Source organism: Ahaetulla prasina, chromosome 10 (assembly GCF_028640845.1).
Source record: "Ahaetulla prasina isolate Xishuangbanna chromosome 10, ASM2864084v1, whole genome shotgun sequence".
Classification (NCBI taxonomy): domain Eukaryota; kingdom Metazoa; phylum Chordata; class Lepidosauria; order Squamata; family Colubridae; genus Ahaetulla; species Ahaetulla prasina.
The window spans coordinates 25,486,020-25,504,277 of record NC_080548.1 but is presented as its reverse complement, the minus strand read 5'-3'; the positions used below and the strand labels follow the sequence as shown (position 1 = coordinate 25,504,277).

General features: G+C 42.6%; 1 protein-coding gene across 2 annotated transcripts; it reads right to left on the bottom strand.

The window, feature by feature from the left end:
* Nucleotides 1-4,949: 4,949 nt before the first annotated feature.
* On the bottom strand, nucleotides 4,950-16,463 carry LOC131204564 (protein NKG7-like). 2 transcript variants are annotated; one of them, XM_058195953.1, is made up of 5 exons: nucleotides 16,310-16,463; nucleotides 11,630-11,882; nucleotides 10,144-10,290; nucleotides 7,879-8,013; nucleotides 4,950-6,765 (listed from the first exon to the last, which is right to left on the bottom strand). In XM_058195953.1, exons 2-5 carry the CDS (start codon nucleotides 11,817-11,819, stop codon nucleotides 6,707-6,709), a joined length of 531 nt encoding a protein of 176 aa, XP_058051936.1. In that variant the 5' UTR covers nucleotides 11,820-11,882; nucleotides 16,310-16,463; the 3' UTR covers nucleotides 4,950-6,706. The 2 variants fall into 2 exon arrangements, with proteins under 2 accessions (XP_058051936.1, XP_058051937.1); XM_058195954.1 differs by having other exon boundaries at nucleotides 11,630-11,820.
* Nucleotides 16,464-18,258: the final 1,795 nt, after the last annotated feature.

The following is an 18,258-nucleotide window of genomic DNA, read 5'->3' as shown; positions in this document are numbered from 1 at the left end:
CCAACTTCCCAATTTAACATAAACTTCTGAGAGCTCTTGGTGGTCTCCTATCCAAGCAGTAACAAAATACAACCCTGCTTAGCTTGTTTCCTTGGGATCAGCCAAACTCACCTAGGGTGCTGATATCAACTGAAGGTCTTCATACTCGGATTAATGTCATGGAAACACAAATAAAAAGGAATTGAATGGTTATTACACTTCAAGAGCTGCACTGCTATTGTTCCTGATTGTTCCTGATAGAACAATTAACCAGTGGAATGGCTTGGCTCCAGGAGTTATGGGTACTCCAACACTGGAGGTTTTTAAGTGATTGGGCAGCCATTGTCTGAAATGGTATAGGGTCTCCTGCTTGAGCAGTGGAGTTGGACTGGAAGATCTCCATGGTCCCTTTCAAGTCTCTTAGTCTGTTACTCTGCTTCTCATACCTGCCATGGAAGCTACCACAAGAGATAACCATCCTGGGACCATTGACCAGGAGAGGAAGGTATTGGGCTCATCAGTTGCAAATCTCATGAAGGTGAACAGTCCGACTCCTCCTATGCAGCCTAAAAGGCAAAAAGGGGTGAAGGTCAAAAAATGAGATCTTTAAAAGTTGGACTCCAATGTAGTTAGTTTATCTGATAGTCAAGATTTTGACTTTTTCAATTGTATGGCCACAATAATCATGCTTACCAAAATGACATGGAAAGGGGAAACCACAGGAGTGTAACCTGAGATAAAAGATCATTGTGATTCAACAATTTGCCCAGCTAATACCATTTTCAGTTTTGAGTTTCCCACCAACACTCCATCATAATTACATGTCTTCTATTCAGTGTTTTCCCTTAACTCTTGGGCAGGGGTAGGGATGTCATTTCCTTCCTTTCACACTTATCCCCCCCAACTGCTTTTTTGAATAGCTGCAAATATTCACGATTTCTAATAGTTTGGTTCTGCTAAACCCAAATCAAACATCACCAATGAGATTGAGGATGTGAATTCAGCTTAGCGGGATCTATCTATAACTCTGTTGTACCTCATTCGAAAGGATGGAATCTAGTCTTCAAGTTCTAAGTTTGTGCAGTACTGTCTTTCCTCCTTTGAGATTAAAGCTAGTTTAAAATCACTTCCATCTCCCTGTAACATTTGGGAAATGAAATGGATTGTGTGCTGTTGTTTTTCTTACCTGAAAAGAAACTTAGAGTGATGGCTAAGTCAGAGTAGGAGAGCTTCTGTGATGTCTCAGTAGCAGCGAGTGAACGTGTGCCATAGATCACGGCCGCATAGCAAGCTATAGCAGAGATCAGCATTAAAATGATGGAGATGGCAATATAGACTAGGAGAAAAAGAAAAAGAACGCAAATTGTGAAAAGTCAGTCTAGAATCGCCTTCTACAATCGCCACATGCAGGCCTGCAGTTTTCAATCTGATTAACAGAATAACAGAGTTGGAAGGGACCTTGGCGGTGTTCTAGTCCAACCCCATGCTCAAGTAGGAGATCCAATATTATTCAAGACAAATGTTTTGTCCAGGCTCTTCTTAAAAACCTTCAGTGATGGAGCACCCACAACTTTTGTTCCTTTACCTTATAACTTGAGCGTCAATTTACTTCCTCCTGCCTGCAGAAACTCTATTTCTATTTCTAGGCCAAATATAAATCTTATTTGGAAGCTTTTAGGAAATAATGGATGATTCTTGCTGCTCTTTTAAAAGCTTCCCAGAAGAGTATATGTATGGCGAAGAGTTGCTGCGACGGGGGGAATCGGGTTCAAGTCCCCGCAGGGCATGCTGATGATGAAATGTAGGTCATAATGCTGAAGCTGTGATTTGTGCATTTATGTCAGAGATCAGGAGGACATAAGGATAGGGATTGTGCCATGATGTCCCCATATCTCTGTCATTGGAAGTAATCAGTTTGCTGCTAACACCTCTGGTTTAAAAATAGGGACCTACAGAACAGAGTCACCAGCGAAAGCTGCAGAATGGATTCCTAATGCTTCCTTACTTGAATGTTAACAATTTACCAGCAGATGGAGATAAAGACTTATGGAGAAGTAGGCAGGACCAGAAATGTATGAACTGATTATCAGCAAGTTTAGGATTTTAAGGACAAATTTACTGGGTTTCTGGTTCACCTTTTCTAGTAAACCCAAATAAAAAATATTTGGATTCACACACCCCCACCCCACCCCCGTTTATGCCACCAGCAAACTAAATACTAGCTGAGCCTTATTGTGCTACTTATTTGAAATGTCAGAAGAACTGAGGGCTATACGGTTACGTAAAGGTGCATCCCTTAAAATGATTGCAACATTGGTCCAGAGATTTACCAGATAGGCATGTGAGTGGCATTGTAGGTAGTAGTTGGCATCTTCTGCCTACCTGTTCAATAGATCTACTTTGAAAACTTATGGTACCCACTGATCTTTCTTTAGAGCTCATCCAAGGAAGAAAGACATATGTCTTGTTTATAAAACAAGGAGAGGTGTGTGCGGTCCGATCACCTTCCATATTCCTTCAGTGTTCTGGCTGTTTTCTTTCTTATCACAACCTGGTAATCTTGGGCTTCCCTATTGCAAATGCTGTGTGTCTAACAATAGAGGAACCAGAAGCTGCAGACTATAAATATGAGGTGAAGGTGTGGAGCTGTACCTCTATACCAGAGTCTAGCAACATGTTGAAAAAACAGTGACTGCATAATTTTTTGTTTAAAAGTTCTTGTTCTGAGAAGGAGGCAGCGTGGATAATTGGATTGCACTTCTTTTATTATTGAACAAGGCAAGAATCTTTTGCCCATGCTCCTCACAGCAGTCTCTGCTTCCAATTCCTGATTTTTACTAATACACTTATTTATTGTGATCCTTTGCCATCTTTTCTCTAAGCAAAAGGTGGTAAGTATCTTTGGAGATGGGACAATTCTCATTGTATCCCCAAAACAACAATTCTCAGAGTGGATTGAAAAAGATTGACCAATGTTGCCCAGTAAACTCCATTGTTACCGAGAACATTAGTTTGGATCTCTGTGCTCCAGGCCCAATGCTTTTACTGTTATTACAAGTAGTCCTCGACTTACAGCCATTCAATTAACAACCATTCAAAATGACAACAGTATTGGAAAAGGTGACTTATGACTGTCATAGCATCCCCATGGTCACGTGATCAAAATTTGGACACTTGGCTATTGACATGTATTTATGACGGTGTCAGTGTCTCAGGATCACACAGTTGCCATTCATGAGCTTTCCCAGGGGGTTTCCAACAAGCAAAGTCAATGGGTAGGGGAGCCAGATTTGGTCAACAACCAAGTGATTCACTTAACCATGGGAAATTGGTCCTAAAATAAGGTGTAACTCACTTAACAGCTGCATCACTTAGTGATAGAACTTCTGGTCCCAATTTTGGTTGTAAGTTGAGGATTACCTGTATGTTTATTTACAAGATGTATCTGCCACCTCAGTCCATACCAACAATCAGTTGGATTAGTTACATCTGTTGCTCTGGAGCTATTTTTTTCTTTTCATCTTTTATCATCAAACCCCTCCTAGAAAACCTGGAGGTTATTTCAAGTGATTTATTAAACACGGGGTGGCTGGGTTGGTGGAGTCATGACCATTTGGCTGGCTACACATTCCTTTTGTAGAGCATGTTAGCTCTGAGGCAAGCTGGCATCTCTGCCTTTCCCATGGCTGAGTGAAAGAATAATGGCTGATGGGGGAGCGATCCAAAGAGGAGAAGGGGCAGAGGGAACACCCTCAAACCGAGTAGTGGCACAACCTGGGCTTCTTTAGCGGCAACACAAGTTCTGAAGATTCCATAGCCCTTACATGGTACTTCTTCCAGAAGGGAACATTGCCCTAGTTGGCAATCTGTCCATAATCCCCGGAAGACAAAGATTCCCCGGACAAATCTTTTGACCCAGTACTCCGTGCAGATGGCTATCATCAGTAGACAAGTAGCTATGCAAGAGAAGAAGATCCCACCCAGACGGACCCAGTCATAGGGCTTCAAGTTCTTGAACCACACAATGACGGGCCACTTGGAAAGGGACTTCTTGCAGTGGTCCATAATGATGAGTCAATGAAAGGATCAAGACCGAATGCGGTCTCCTCTGAACCTTGGAAAGTGCTTCCTGGTGGATGAACCATATAAAACCCACATCTCCACAGGGACGACTATGTCTTTTAGATTACAAAGTTTTCACTCGGAACCTTTCTTGAGAAATGTACTGTAGTAAAGCAGGACAAGGTTTCCATAGTAACCCCAGTGTTCTGGAAGTTCAGAAGAAGCTTGGTGGGCGTGTTCCTTCCATTGGATATATGCCCAGCATGGGCATCTATGGCTTTGGCTGCTTTGGCTTTCCCCATGGGTCTATGGCATTGCAAGCTTACCCCTTTGGGATGTGTATGTAATGTACAGATGCATCATGGTGGTGTGTCTTTCCCATATGCAGTCCTGCTCTTGTCTGATGGACTTGTTTGATCCCCAGGGGGCACTATGGAAGCCCACTAAAGTGACCAGCGACAGTCATTTCTTCTGCAGCACAGTGCATTTTTGTGTAATTGCTTTATTACCTACAAACTGATTCAGTGGTGGGTTTCACTTACCTTTGCTACTGGTTCGCTCGCGTATTTGATGATGTCCGGGTGGGTGGGCAGAGCCTCCCGCCGCCGCTACTGTCGGTTTGCCTGAACAGGGGCGAACTGGTAGCAACCCAGCACTGGGTTGCTTTATTACCTACATACAGATCTCTGCACTGGTAATGATTAAATCAGAAGAAAAGCTTCTGATATTCCTATATTTGTTTACAAGGAAATCTCACACAATTCATTGTTGTTTATTTACTCCCTACTCAGAAGTAGAATTCTAAGCCTCTATAGGAAACTCTTCCATCTTATTGCACACTAATTTTTGCTGTGGGTTACCCAATGGGTAAAAATAAAAGGCAGAACTTGAACAGAGGCATTGTTTAATTTAAAATACCCAAACAACATCCAAAGTCAATCTTACGCAGCCTGAACATGGCCATTGTAATCATTTTTTAAAAAACTCACATAAATCAGAATACATTGGAATGGAATAATTTGCAAATGAAATGATTGGACACTTCTTGAAAAGTAAGTGAACAGAGGATGGTAATTCCAGAAGAAAAGGACGAGTGAAGCAATCCTGATTTTGAAACACTAAAGACGATTCACAATGTTTCTCAATCTTAACAACTTTAACAGTTCAACTCCCAGAATTTCCAGAAGATATGTAAAGTCTCACCACCCTGCCGAGCTGAAGATCAGGAGAAATAAACCCTTTCATTTGACATCATTTGGGTTGTAAATGTTGTACCTTGATGAAGGTATTTTTTTCTTTTTCTTTTATGTACACTGAGAGCATATGCACCAAAACAAATTCCTTGCATGTTCAATCACACTTGGCCAATAAATTCTATTCTATTCTATTTCAGATTAACAGAGGCCTACCTAGCTGATCTCTTAAAAGCCCCTGGTAATTTTGCCACCTGAAATCACAATTTTGCTAACACATTTTGGTAGCATAGTTTTAGGGGCAGAGTGAGCTTTGGCCGGCTGCAAATATAGGGCTTGATTTTAGAAGGTTGCCCTAGGGAACCTTTCCCCGAACACACTTGATAGGCCATAGGTCAGTGTTTCACAACCTTAATCACTTCAAGATGTGTGGACTTCAAATCCCAGTATTCCCCAGCCAGCAATATGTGTTGAAGTCCACACATTTCAATGTGACTAAAGTCGGGAAACATTGCCATAGGTGATACTCAAAGCCTTTCTTGGCAAGCCAGCTAATTATCAAAATTATTCCTAGTTACTGAAATAACTAGTATATGTGGTTCCTTGCTCAATAGTAATAACTATGAGAGGGATCTTGGAGACCTACTGGACAACCATTTAAATATGAGCCAGCAGTGTGCAGCAACTGCCAAAAAAGCCAACACAGTTCTAGGCTGCATGAACGGAGGGACAGAATCAAGATCACGTGAAGTGTGAATACCACTTTATAATGCCTTGGTAAGGCCACACTTGGAATATTCCATCTAGTTGTGGTTTCCACAATGTAAAAAAGATGTTGAGACTCTAGAAAGAGTACAGAGAAGAGCAACAAAGATGATTAGGGGACTGGAGGCTAAAACATGAAGAACGGTTGCAAAAACTGGGTATGTCTAGTTTAATGAAAAGAAAAACTAGGGGAGACATGATAGCAGTGTTCCAATATCTCAGCGGCTACCACAAAGAAGAGGGAGTCAAGCTATTCTCCAAAGCACCTGAGGGCAGGTCAAGAAGCAATGGGTGGAAACTAATCAAGGAGAGAAGCAACTTAGAACTAAGGAGAAATTTCCTGACATTGAGAACAATTAATCAGTGGAACAACTTGCCTCCAGAAGTTGTGAATGGTCCAACGCTGGAAGTTTTTAAGAAGATGTTGGATAACCATTTGTCTGAAGTGCTGTAGGGTTTCCTGCCTAGGCAGGGGGTTGGACTAGAAGACCTCCAAGGTCCCTTCCAACTCTGTTATTCGATTCTATTCTAAATCTCTATAAAATACAAGATATTAGTTTTGGAAAGTGAGGAAAAAAAAAAAGTATAGCTGAGCTATACTGGAGATGGGGAAATGCATTGTTACAGGAGAAACAGGGACGAGGCACCCTCTTTGTTGAGAGAAGGTTTCCGTACAATTGTGTTTGCTCTCTTGTTGACTAAGACGTTCATATTCTTTCATAGCTGGAAGATGGAGCGTTCAAGGAGGCAACGTGGTTAAAAATGCCTGCAAGGTGAGAAAACGGGAACAAGTAAAAGGACCAAGAAAGCCAGCTTGAGATGCTCAAACCAACCTTGGATCACCCAGGCATAATTGTTTTTGAAGGTTGTGTTGAGTTGCGTGTGTGTGTAAACATAATAACCTGCTATCATAAATATATTGTTCTTTCCACTGAAAATAAAATAGCAATAGCATTTAGACTTATATACCACTTCATAGCACTTTATATAGCCCTCTCTAAGCGGTTTACAGAGTCAGCCTATTGCCCCCAACAATCTGGGTCCTCATTTTACTGACCTCGGAAGGATGGAAGGCTGAGTCAACCTTGAGCCTGATGAGATTCAAACTGCCAAATTGCAGGCAACCAGCAGAAGTAGCCAATAGTGCACTCTAACCACGGTGCCACCTTTTTTTAAAGTTTTTTTAAAAAAAAAAAACAAATGGCAGGAAAAATGCAATTCTTTTAAAGAGAAATGCTTCTGGTCTTGTGCAAATGTTCTGGTCTCTTAATTACCTTTCTAAGGCAGGAATCCATTGAGTTAATGGAAATGAGACATTTTCTATGGGAGCTCAACCCAACTAAATGTTCAAAAATATCCTCACTTCCCAAGGTGATGACTGTTTGTTCTATAATATGGGGGTCCCCAAGCCCCAGTACTGGTCCACAGCCTGTTAGGAAGTGGGTCGCAGAAGTGAGGGAAGCTACATCTGCACATGTGCAAGATCTAGGTAGCACACGAAACCATCCCTCTCCACCATCACCAAGTTGATAGAAAAATTGCCTTTTCCAGAAACTGGTCCTTAGTATGAAAAAGTATTGGGACTGCTGCTATAATATGTAGGTGTTATTTTTTTAAAAAAAAAATATTTGGATTATTTTATGACTGAATATTTTCATATGTGAACCATCCAGAATTGCTGGAGGTTGGGCAGTATAATAACAGACCAGTGCTTCTCAAATGTGGCCATTTTTAAGTTGTGCAGGCTTCAACAAGCAGGATTCCCCACCCAGCATGCTGGGAATAGAAGCCCCACACATCTTTAAAGTGGCCACATTTGAGAAGAACTGGTCTATGGATTAAAGTGGTGGAGTTTCGGAAAACACTGCGGTAGACTCACCAGCCAAGAGAAACAGGGGGAAAGTGATCCATCCAGAGTAGAAAGACCATGCAAAGGAGACCTGGAGTTGAGGTGAGGTCTTCTCCTTCCATGTTTCAGCTGTATACACAGCTAGGGCTATTAGAGTGAAGAGTCCTTTCAAAAAAGCAGAGAGAAGATCAGTATTGATTAACACAGCTCTGTGCTGATTCACCTGTGAGGTTCCCCCCCACCTTTGGTTTGCACATACATTGTTCAGGAAATGTTTGTATCCTCTGGACACAAAGTGTTTAAGATCCTGAATTCACACTTTAGCTGCATTCACACATCCCACTTATCCTGACTCAATCCATTTCCTGAATTTGCATGCTCCACTGAATCACGGACTAACCCAACGGGCTGAGAATATAACTGCTGCTGAGTTTATACAACATGCCAAGCCATATAAAATTGAATTTTCAACTAAGTAAGCCTAGAAGGTTGTGCAAATGCATTTCTAGCCTTACCCTGATTCAATGTATTAGATGAACGTAGCCATGGGATTATAGTCACAATCAATGGTGAAATTCAGCCAGATCTATCCGGATCGCTGATCTGGTAGTGCCGGCGGTGGGAGGATCTGCCCACCTGCCTGGATGTCATCACGTCCTGTTTTTGACCCTCTGCACATGCTCATATTTTGACCCTCTACGCATGCTCACATTTGCAAGCCGGTAGGGAAAGATAAGTGAATTTCACCCCTGGTCACCATTCTCTGAAGGCACTTTCTTGTGTCTGCTTTCATTTTCAGAAGATTTTTGAAAGGGATGGGGTCAGGGCCATCTGGGAGCGATGCACGGATTCTGGAGCCTCCAGAGGCAGACAGCAGAGGCAGAGGAACAGGAGGAGCCTGTTCCTAGTGCACGCACGCAAAGAGCTGACAGAAGGCAAGAGCAGCTGAAGAAAAAAGGATAACTCGGGAGTAAGGCCAGAAGATGATTGGCCATTCCCATAAGGCTTAGAAGAGCAGCAACGAGCCGTTGGGTTCTTTGTAGAAAAGCAACGTTGATTTCCGTGCTTCTTGTCAGCATCTCTTGAACTTTGTGGGGTTTTTGCCAAGAAAAGCCGAGGGACTGGTTATTAAGAATTTAGTTTTGCACTAAGCTGAGAATTAATTCATTCTCTGTTTTAATAAAATAAGTTTGTTGAGGACTGAATTGTGTTTAGTAATCAATCACTCCTTGGGCCTTGGTCACAACAGTTGCAGCTTTACCGAATTGCTTCTGGCTGTTTAGCATTTGGGGCCATAATATCCAGTCGGTTACCAAAGGCTACAACCAAGCTCTGATCGTTTGAGAAGACAGCAGAAGCCTTATTGTCCTGTCCCCCTCGCCTCAGTCCGAGCGATGGCTTCATTAGCCGGCACTATCAGCTCTGGCAGCAAACTAGTGAGTGTCTGCCAAGTGTCTCTGTTATCTCCCTTGATGCTGATGAGTCAACAAACAGTACTTATTTATTTATTTTTATTTATTTATTTATTTTATTTTATTCAATTTTTATACCGCCCTTCTCCCGAAGGACTCAGGGCGGTGTACAGCCAAGTAAAAAAATCACAGTATAAATATTAAAAGAAATTAAAACAAACATATTATAAGGTGGCCGAATTTAAAACAATTTAAAACATTAAAATATAAATGAGCCCAATAAAATTTTAGGCCAGTCCCGCTTGAATAAATAGGTGCGTTTTCAGCTCACGGCGAAAGGTCCGAAGATCAGGCACTTGACGTAAACTCACTTGACGTAAAACTTCAGCTCTAGTCGAGCAGTTGATTTGCCTGCTACGAAGAGGCATAGCAGCCCTCGCTGCTTTTATATCCTGTGGGGTGTGGCTCCATGACTCAGCACTTCCTAGGCCTGCCCCACCCCTGCTTCTGTTGTTCCCGCCTCTCCTGCCTATGAAACCTAGGGTCCAGCCAGGCCTGATTGCTATCAGCCGGGTCTGGAGCTGGCCTGTGGGGGGGAAGAGTCAGGGGACGGAGGCCTCGTTATCTCCTCCACCTGGCCTGCCTCTGGCTCCTGGAGCTGAGCCAGGGAAGCCGGTGCTCCCGAGGTAAGTCCTGATAGCCCTTCCCCCTCACTTTCCAAGTCACTTTCTGGCAGGGGTCCCGGCTCGGGGGACGCAGACACAACACTTATTGGGAAAAAAACATTGACCCCCCCACCCAAGGAAAGACTATCTTGCATTCTCTTCGAGATCACCCTCCTCGTGACTAGAGACTTGACCTCTGCATTTTTGATAACACCTACCAGCCACGTAGGCAGCCACGGAAGCAATCAAGGGTTTGCCTAGGATGCCACACATGGAAGGCATGAAGGCAGCAATCAGGAAGAAGTGTAATGCCAATGCCATTAGAGAAGCCATAATCAGGAACACACGGGCAGCTATGATGTAGCCTGCAAGCAAAGTTATAGATGCAAAAAAGTTGTGTCTATTTTCAATCCTTATCGCAGTAATATTTGCTGGTTCTGTTTATTATTCCCCACAAAAAACAACCCCATGAGGTGGCCTTGGCTGAGAGAGAGTGACTGGCCCAAAATCACCCTGCTAGCTTTTATGCCTAAAGTGGGACTAGAACTCACCATCTCCCAGCAATTGGCCCAAAGTCACCCAGCTGGGTTGCTTGCCGAAGCTAGGACTAGAAATCACATTCCCCTGATTTCTAGGCCAATGTCTTAACCACTGCATTTAACAGTAACAGAGTTGGAAGGTACCTTGGAGGTCATCTAGTCCAATCCCCTGCTCACACAGGATACCCGTACTAGGGTACTGTACTGCGCCAAACTGGCTTTCAATATATCAGAGCAACCTCACCCCAATAGATAGCTTGTTCAGAAAGCATTCTAACTACCTTCTATACAGGGAGCCACCAAGAGGGGCTGATGGCCTCATCCTTTTGCCACTAGAGTACTGCAATTCTCTCTAGGTGGGCCTGACTTTGAAGACTACGCAGAAGATGAGATGACCCAGCTGAGCCTGAAGGAGGGGTCAAACGTCATAAGTCCAGTGGTGGGATTTAACAATTTTTTACTACCGGTTCTGTGGGTGTGGCAGGGAAAGGTTACTGCAAAATCCTCATTTCCTCCCGATCAGCTGGGACTTGGGAGGCAGAGAATAGATGGGGGGGGCAGACAGAGGTGGTATTTGCCGGTTCTCTGAACTACTCAAAATTTCCGCTACCGGTTCTCCAGAACTGGTCAGAACCTGCTGAATACCACTTCTGCATCAGTCTTGAATCCTTTTGCCCCCACCAGAGATCTAAGCCCACCTCACCTTGAATTCCATCTACCCTTATCTACCACCAATTTCCTTTCGCTGTTAGTAGTTCAGATTCTTGTAATAAAGCTTGCAATAAATCTTTATATCCATTTGAGTTGTGGTGGGGCAGTGGTTAGAGTGCAATACTGCAGGCTCCTGCTGCTGCCTGCCGGCTGCCTGCAGTTTGGCAGTTTGAATCCCACCAGGCTCAGGGTTGACTCAGCCTTCCATCCTTCCGAGGTGGGTAAAATGAAGAGCCAGATTGTTTGGGGGCCATAGGCTGACTCTGTAAACCACTTAGAGAGGGCTGTAAAGCACTGTGAAGTGGTATATAAGTCTAAGTGCTATTGCTATTTGAACAGTCTATATCTCCTGATTTCCCTGGCACCTGACAAAGACACAATACACACAAATGCTGTTGCCCCTTATTGGAAATACTTAGAAAAAAATTGAAGGCCTACCCGCCAGAAATCTTACCAAAGGCATCCTTTACAGCAAAGCATTGGCTTTCGGCTAATCCAGGGTTAATGCAGTACTGCCATAGCCCACTGTGGGACGTCCCAGCAGGAGCAAAAGATACTTTCCAGTAATCGGTGCTGAGTGCCATCAAAAGTAGGCTGGTGCTCAAAGACGCCATCAACACGCTGAAGATACGGCAGCACAACATCCTGATGCAAAGACAAAGGTGTTTCACCAAGTCGCTTTGCTTGGTGTCCAACTTTTAAAAACCCTAGGGGGGGAAAAAAACCAGATTAAATGGAGACAATTTATCCCCAGGGGATGAACATGGCACAGTATTAGAAGAACTATATGTGAGTGTGTCTCTGTGTGTGTTTCACTATTTATTGTTCTATTGGTGCAGGAGAGTGTGGTGAAGTCATTGGAGTGGATAGGATCAAGAGAATTCTTGAGGGTTTTGCTTTCCCCCTGGTGGCACAATGGTTAAAGTGCAGTATTGCGGGCAAACTCTGTTCACAGGCTGGAGTTTGATCCTGACCAGCTCAAGGATTGATTCAGCCTTTCATCCTTCTGATAAAAGGATGGTAAAATGAGGACCCAGATTGTTGAGGGCAATATGCAATTGTAAACTGTCCAGAAAGCGCTGTAAAACACCATGTGGTATATAAGCCTAAAACGCTATTGTAATTGTTTGATTTTAAGGACAAATTCCCACAACCTCTACTACTAGATCCAGAGGAGGTTAGCTATAACCCTCAAACAGTCCCAAAACCGGCTGAGTCTAAATTCCTTCCTTGGCTTAGCCTAATTATCTGAACAGTTTACCAGGAAGTTAATTGCACCATTTCCTCTTGCAGGATAGAAACAAAAACAAAACCTTATGAAGCCCCCACCCCAAAAGACAGCCACCCCCTCCAAAAGTAGCAGAAAAGGTTTGACTCAGCCTTCCATCCTTCCGAGGTGGGTAAAATGAGGACCCAGATTGTTGGGGGCAATAGGCTGACTGTAAACCGCTTAGAGCGGGCTGTAAAGCAGTGTAAAGCAGTATATAAGTCTAAGTGCTATTGCTATCTCCACATTTTAAACAATGAAGTATTTCTTCATTCATTCATCCATCCATCCACCCACCCACTCATTCATTCATTTATTTATTCATTCATGTATTCCTTCCTTCATTTTAAGCAGATTTTCAGAGACTCAAGTGATAAGACATTCCAGGGACCCTTATCTTATTTGGGTTTGTTTCAGACAAATAAATTCCATATTTCCCACAAACTTTTATTTCCAATAAAGAGATAGAAGGGACTCACAGAGCACCAATACAACCTGGTGTGATCCAGGCTTGCTCTGGCTTCAAAATCCAGAATCAGTCAGCCAACATGGCCTTGGCATTACACTGTTTTAGACTCCAAGAATTAGAAACAGTGGTAGTGGACAAAAACTAAATTAGATTGAATTACAATGTGTGTGTGTGTGTGTGTGTGTGTGTGTGTGTGTGAAAGAGAGAGAGAGAGAGAGAGAGAGAGAGAGAGAGAGAGAGAGAGAGAGCGAGAGCGCTCTGGGAGTTGAAGTCCACAAGTCTTCAGTTCAGTTCATTTCATTTATTAAATTTCTATTTAATAATATCTATTTAATAATAATAATAATAATAATAATAATAATAATAATAATAATAATAATAATAATAATAATAATAATAATAATAATAATAATAATAATATAAATTTCTCCTGAAGGACTCAGGGCGGTTTACAGCCAATAAAACATAATTTATAAACAAACTTAAAATATAGTATAAAAATCTAATTCTATTAGGCCAATATCAATTAAAAATTATGCTAAAACAATAATAAAACCCCATTTAAAACAATAATAACTTAGGCCAACCCTGCACAATGGAATAAAAAAGTCTTGAGCTCGCTTGACGGTTGTCAAGGTTGGAGACCCCTGTTCTGGAGAACCAGTAGTGGAAATTTTGAGTAGTTGGGAGAACAGGCACCCCTTTATCCCTCAACTGTAGGTTGCATGTGATATAGAACAGGGGTCTCCAACCTTGGTCCCTTTAAGACTTGTGGACTTCAACTCCCAGAGTTCCTCAGCCAGCTTGTCTTTAAAGCACTTTAAAGCAGCTTGTCTTTAAAACTTGTGGAGTTGAAGTCCACAAGTCTTAAAGGGACCAAAGTTGGAGACCCCTGATATAGAATGAAAAAAAGAGGTCATACTGCTGAAAACAATCATTTCCCTCTTAATTTATAACCAGAATAAACAGAGAGTTGGAAGGGACCTTTGGAGGTCTTCTATTCCAACTCCTGTCATAATTCCTCTTTTCTTTCACAGCACGGGTGTTTGTGACAATGACAGACATGAGAATTCACTTCGCCGGGGAGCATATTACAGAAGCTTCCGGGAGAGGGTTTAGAAAGATCTTCAGCAGAGCAAAGCGTAAATGCAACCATGAACATTCTCGCTCCGAAAGGTGGTGAGATGTGGGTTGAATCTAGTGGTTACCTGCAGCCTTTTGCAGAGTCAACCATGGACTTCACTTCAAGCCACTTCCTGCATCCTTTTTAAACACTTGAATGTCTCGGTGACCTCAGCAAAAGCTCAGAGTTTGAACGGGTGGGTTTAGAAGAAGGGGAGGGAATGATGGGCTTTCTTCCGAAACCCCTCGTTATTTTTTTTTTCAAGACATGTAACAGGAAACAGTAACAGTAACAGAGTTGGAAGGGACCTTGGTGGTCATCTAGTCCCAACTGCCTGCTCATGCAGGAGACCTATACTGGGGATTTGAACCGCCGAACTGCCGACCTCTCTGATCGACAAGCTCAGTGCCTTAGCTACCTAGTCACATTGCGACTATTTATCTATACGTGTATATATACGTGATGATCTGTAGCAGGGTTTCTTAAACTTTGGGTTCTCATTAACTTTGGAATGGGAGAAATCATCTGTTTTAATTAAATTATTTCATTAATTGTATTTTTTTAAATTATTTCAGCTCATTATTTCTCTGCCATGTGAGCCAAGGAAGTGGACCAATAAACTGGATGCGATCCAGTGGTGAAAGCCAAATTTTTTTACTACTGGTTCTGTGGCTGTCGCTTGGTGGGCGTGGTGTGGCTTGAGGGATGTGGCTTGGGGGCATGGCAGGGGAAGGATACTGCAAAATCTCCATTCCCACCCCACTCTGGGGCCAGCCAGAGGTGACATTTGCCTGTTCTCCCAACTACTCAAAATTTCCGCTACCGGTTCTCCAGAACAGGGGTCTCCAACCTTGACAACTTTAAGACTTGTGGACTTCAACTCCCAGAGTTCCTCAGCCAGCTTTGCTTTGGGAGCTTTGGGAGTTGAAGTCCACAAGTCTTAAAGTTGTCAAGGTTGGAGACCCCTGCTCCAGTCAGAACCTGCTGGATTTCAGCCCTGATGGGATCCCTTTCATGAGAGTCTCAAAAGCCTTCTTGGGTAGTAGTATCAATTTATATCTTGCGCTCCCAGGGAGGAAAGAGAAGAAGCAGGAAGGATGGTGGCAACAGTCCTTTTTGAGGTCTTTTCTCCCACAAATACCAGTCATTCCCCTCAGCAGACTGAGATACAAAGTGAAGGAACGGCAGAATGTATATCTTTAGCTCAGCGTGAGAAATGCTAACTTGAAGAATCCCCAAAGAAAAGTTGATTTCCTCATTTGTAAGGAATTTAAATGAAGACTCAACATTTGGTTTTGTGTGGCTTGTTCCCTGGATCACCACAGTGGCACTTAGGGGCCAGAGTAAGCTCCTGTTTCTAAGGGGGAAATCCACCCTCCAAAAATATAAACCCACTGAAAAAGATAAGAATAAGCATGAATTGAATACATAACATGAATACAATGAAAGGGAACGTTAGGACAGGGACGGTAGGCATGCTGGTGCTCTTATGCACTCCCCTTACAGACGTCTTAGGAATGGGGTGAAGTCAACAGTAGCCAGTCTAAGGTTAAAATTTTTCTGGATTTTGGGATGAAACCACAGAGTCAGGTAGTGCCTTCCAGGCACTGACACTCTGTTGCTGAAGTCATATTTTCTGCAATCGAGTTTGGAGCAGTTTACCTTAAGTTTGTATCTATTGTGTGCTCGTGTATTATTGTGGTTGAAGCTGAAGTAGTCATTGACAGGTAGGACATTGTAGCAGATAATTTTATCTACTACACTTAGGTCATACCGAAGGAGGCGTAGTTCTATATTTTCTAACCCCAAAATTTCAAGTCTGGTGGCATAAGGTATTTTGTTGCGAGCGGAGGAGTGGAGGACTCTTCTTGTAAAATATCTCTGGACACGTTCAATTGTATTAATGTCTGATATGCAGTGCGGGTTCTAGACAGACGAGCTGTATTCAAGAATTGGTCTAGCAAATGTTTTTTATGCTCTGGTTAGTAGTGTAATATTACTAAAGAATCTCATGGTTTAGCCATGTATGCTGCAAAGCTAGAATATTAAATCTTCTTAGAGCTGCAACTCTGTGGAAGAGAGAAGTTTCTCCTCGCTGCTATTTGCCCTCTGCAGTTGAAATGGATGCAATTAGAGTTGGGCAGAAACATTTGTCAGTAATTCTCAAAGGATGCCTTTAAACTTCAGATTATCCCCTTGGGCCCAAGTTTTCTTTTTTTATGGGCCCTCTCTGAAAAAAAAAATGAGAGGAAACCAGGGTTATTTCCATCCTTACCTGGATCTTCTTGTAGAATGATTCTTTCCTGGGTTGAAGATGATCTGAACAACTCGAGGGAGAATAAAGGTTGAAGGAAGGAGGTTTGGAAAGAGGAGCCTTCAAATGCTGTAGGTGTAAAGACTGAAGAGCCAGCAAAGCTGAGATAACGTCCTGTCTGGATGCTTTAATGTCTCAATGCTATTAAAGCTCACCTCTATCTTTTTTTTGATCTTCGCCCACCCACTTCCTTTCCCTCGTTCACACTTCTGTTCGGGTCTGGTTCTCGTCTTCACACTTCGCTTCTGAGTTAAGAATGTGTTCGAGGCTGCACTTATTTTCATTCCTATCTCTCTTTTAATCTGGAACTATCTTTGCATGAATCACCTCTTGAGGCCCTGGCCAACGAGAAGTCAGGAGCAACTTGGCTACTTGTTTTTCCTCAGGGTCAATGTTTCTCAACTTTGGCAACTTGACGATGAGTGGATTTTAGTTCCCAAAATTCCCCAGCCAGATAGATAGATAGATAGATAGATAGACAGACAGACAGACAGACAGACAGACATGATAGATAGATAGATAGAAACCCTGTTTCCCCCCAAATCAGACATCTCCTGATAATAAGGCCCAATCGGGCTTTTGAGCGTATGGCAATAAGGCCAAGCACTTATTTCAGGGTTCAAAAAAATATAAGACAGGGTCTTATTTTCGGGGAAACATGTAGATAGAAAGATAGATAGATAGATAGATAGATAGATAGATAGATAGATAGATAGATAGATAGATAGATAGATGATAGATAGATAGATAGATAGATAGATAGATCTAGATAGACAGACAGATAGACAAACAGATAGATGATAGATAGATAGATAGATAGATAGATAGATAGATAGATAGATAGATAGATAGATAGAGCTAGACAGGCAGACAGATAGACAATCAGACAGATAGATGATAGATAGATGGAAGATAGATAGATAGATAGATAGATAGATAGATAGATAGATAGATAGATAGATAGATAGATAATAGATAGATAGATAGATAGATAGATAGATAGATAGATAGATAGATAGATAGATAGGTAGGTAGGTAGGTAGATAGAATAGGACCAAAACATTTGGAAAGAGATATTTTATATTTGGAAAACAGAATACTGATTACAAACAATTCAACATACGTTTGATATCATTAATAAACAGGAAAATTAAGGGTTTGGTATTTGTTTGTTTGTTTCAGAGTCTTTGCAATCCTTAAGAGAGAGAGAGACACACACACACACATTTCAGGCAGGCCATTTTGTGATTTCAGAATCTCATGGGATTCCTTCAAAGCAATCCTTCTCGCACCCTTGGGATCTGTATTTTGCTGTTCTTCTCTCCCTCCTCCCAAAAGAGAGAAGAGGAGGCGGAGGAGGTCCACATGGACGAGGTCTCGGACTCTCTGCTTTCCCTGTCGGACAAAACAGCTCCGTGCATCAACATATGCTGGTGGGCCACAAGACCTAGAAAACCTGCGGGCAGATAGAGAGGGGAGAGCAGGTGGCCATGAGAAAGTACGCTAAACAATTCGAACACCCACTGAGTCATTGTCTGTACCTTCCCAATGGGTTATGTTTACAGATGGTCCTTGACTTACAACCACTCGTTTAGTGACCGTCCAGTTACAATAGCACTGAAAAAAAGTGACTTAGGACCGTTTTTCACACCTAGGACCATTGGGACCTCCCCGTGGCCACGTGGTCAAAATTCAGACCCTTGGCAACTGATTCACATTTATGACCGTTGTGGTGTATCTCCCACCCCCACCCCAAGGGTCATGTGATCCCCTTTGGCGACCTTCTGACAAGCCAAGTCGGTGGGGAAGCCAGATTCGCTTAACGACCGTGTGACTAACTTAAAACCGCTGCAGCGATTCCCTTAACAACTGGGACAAGAAACGTCATAAAAAATGGGGCAAAACTCGCT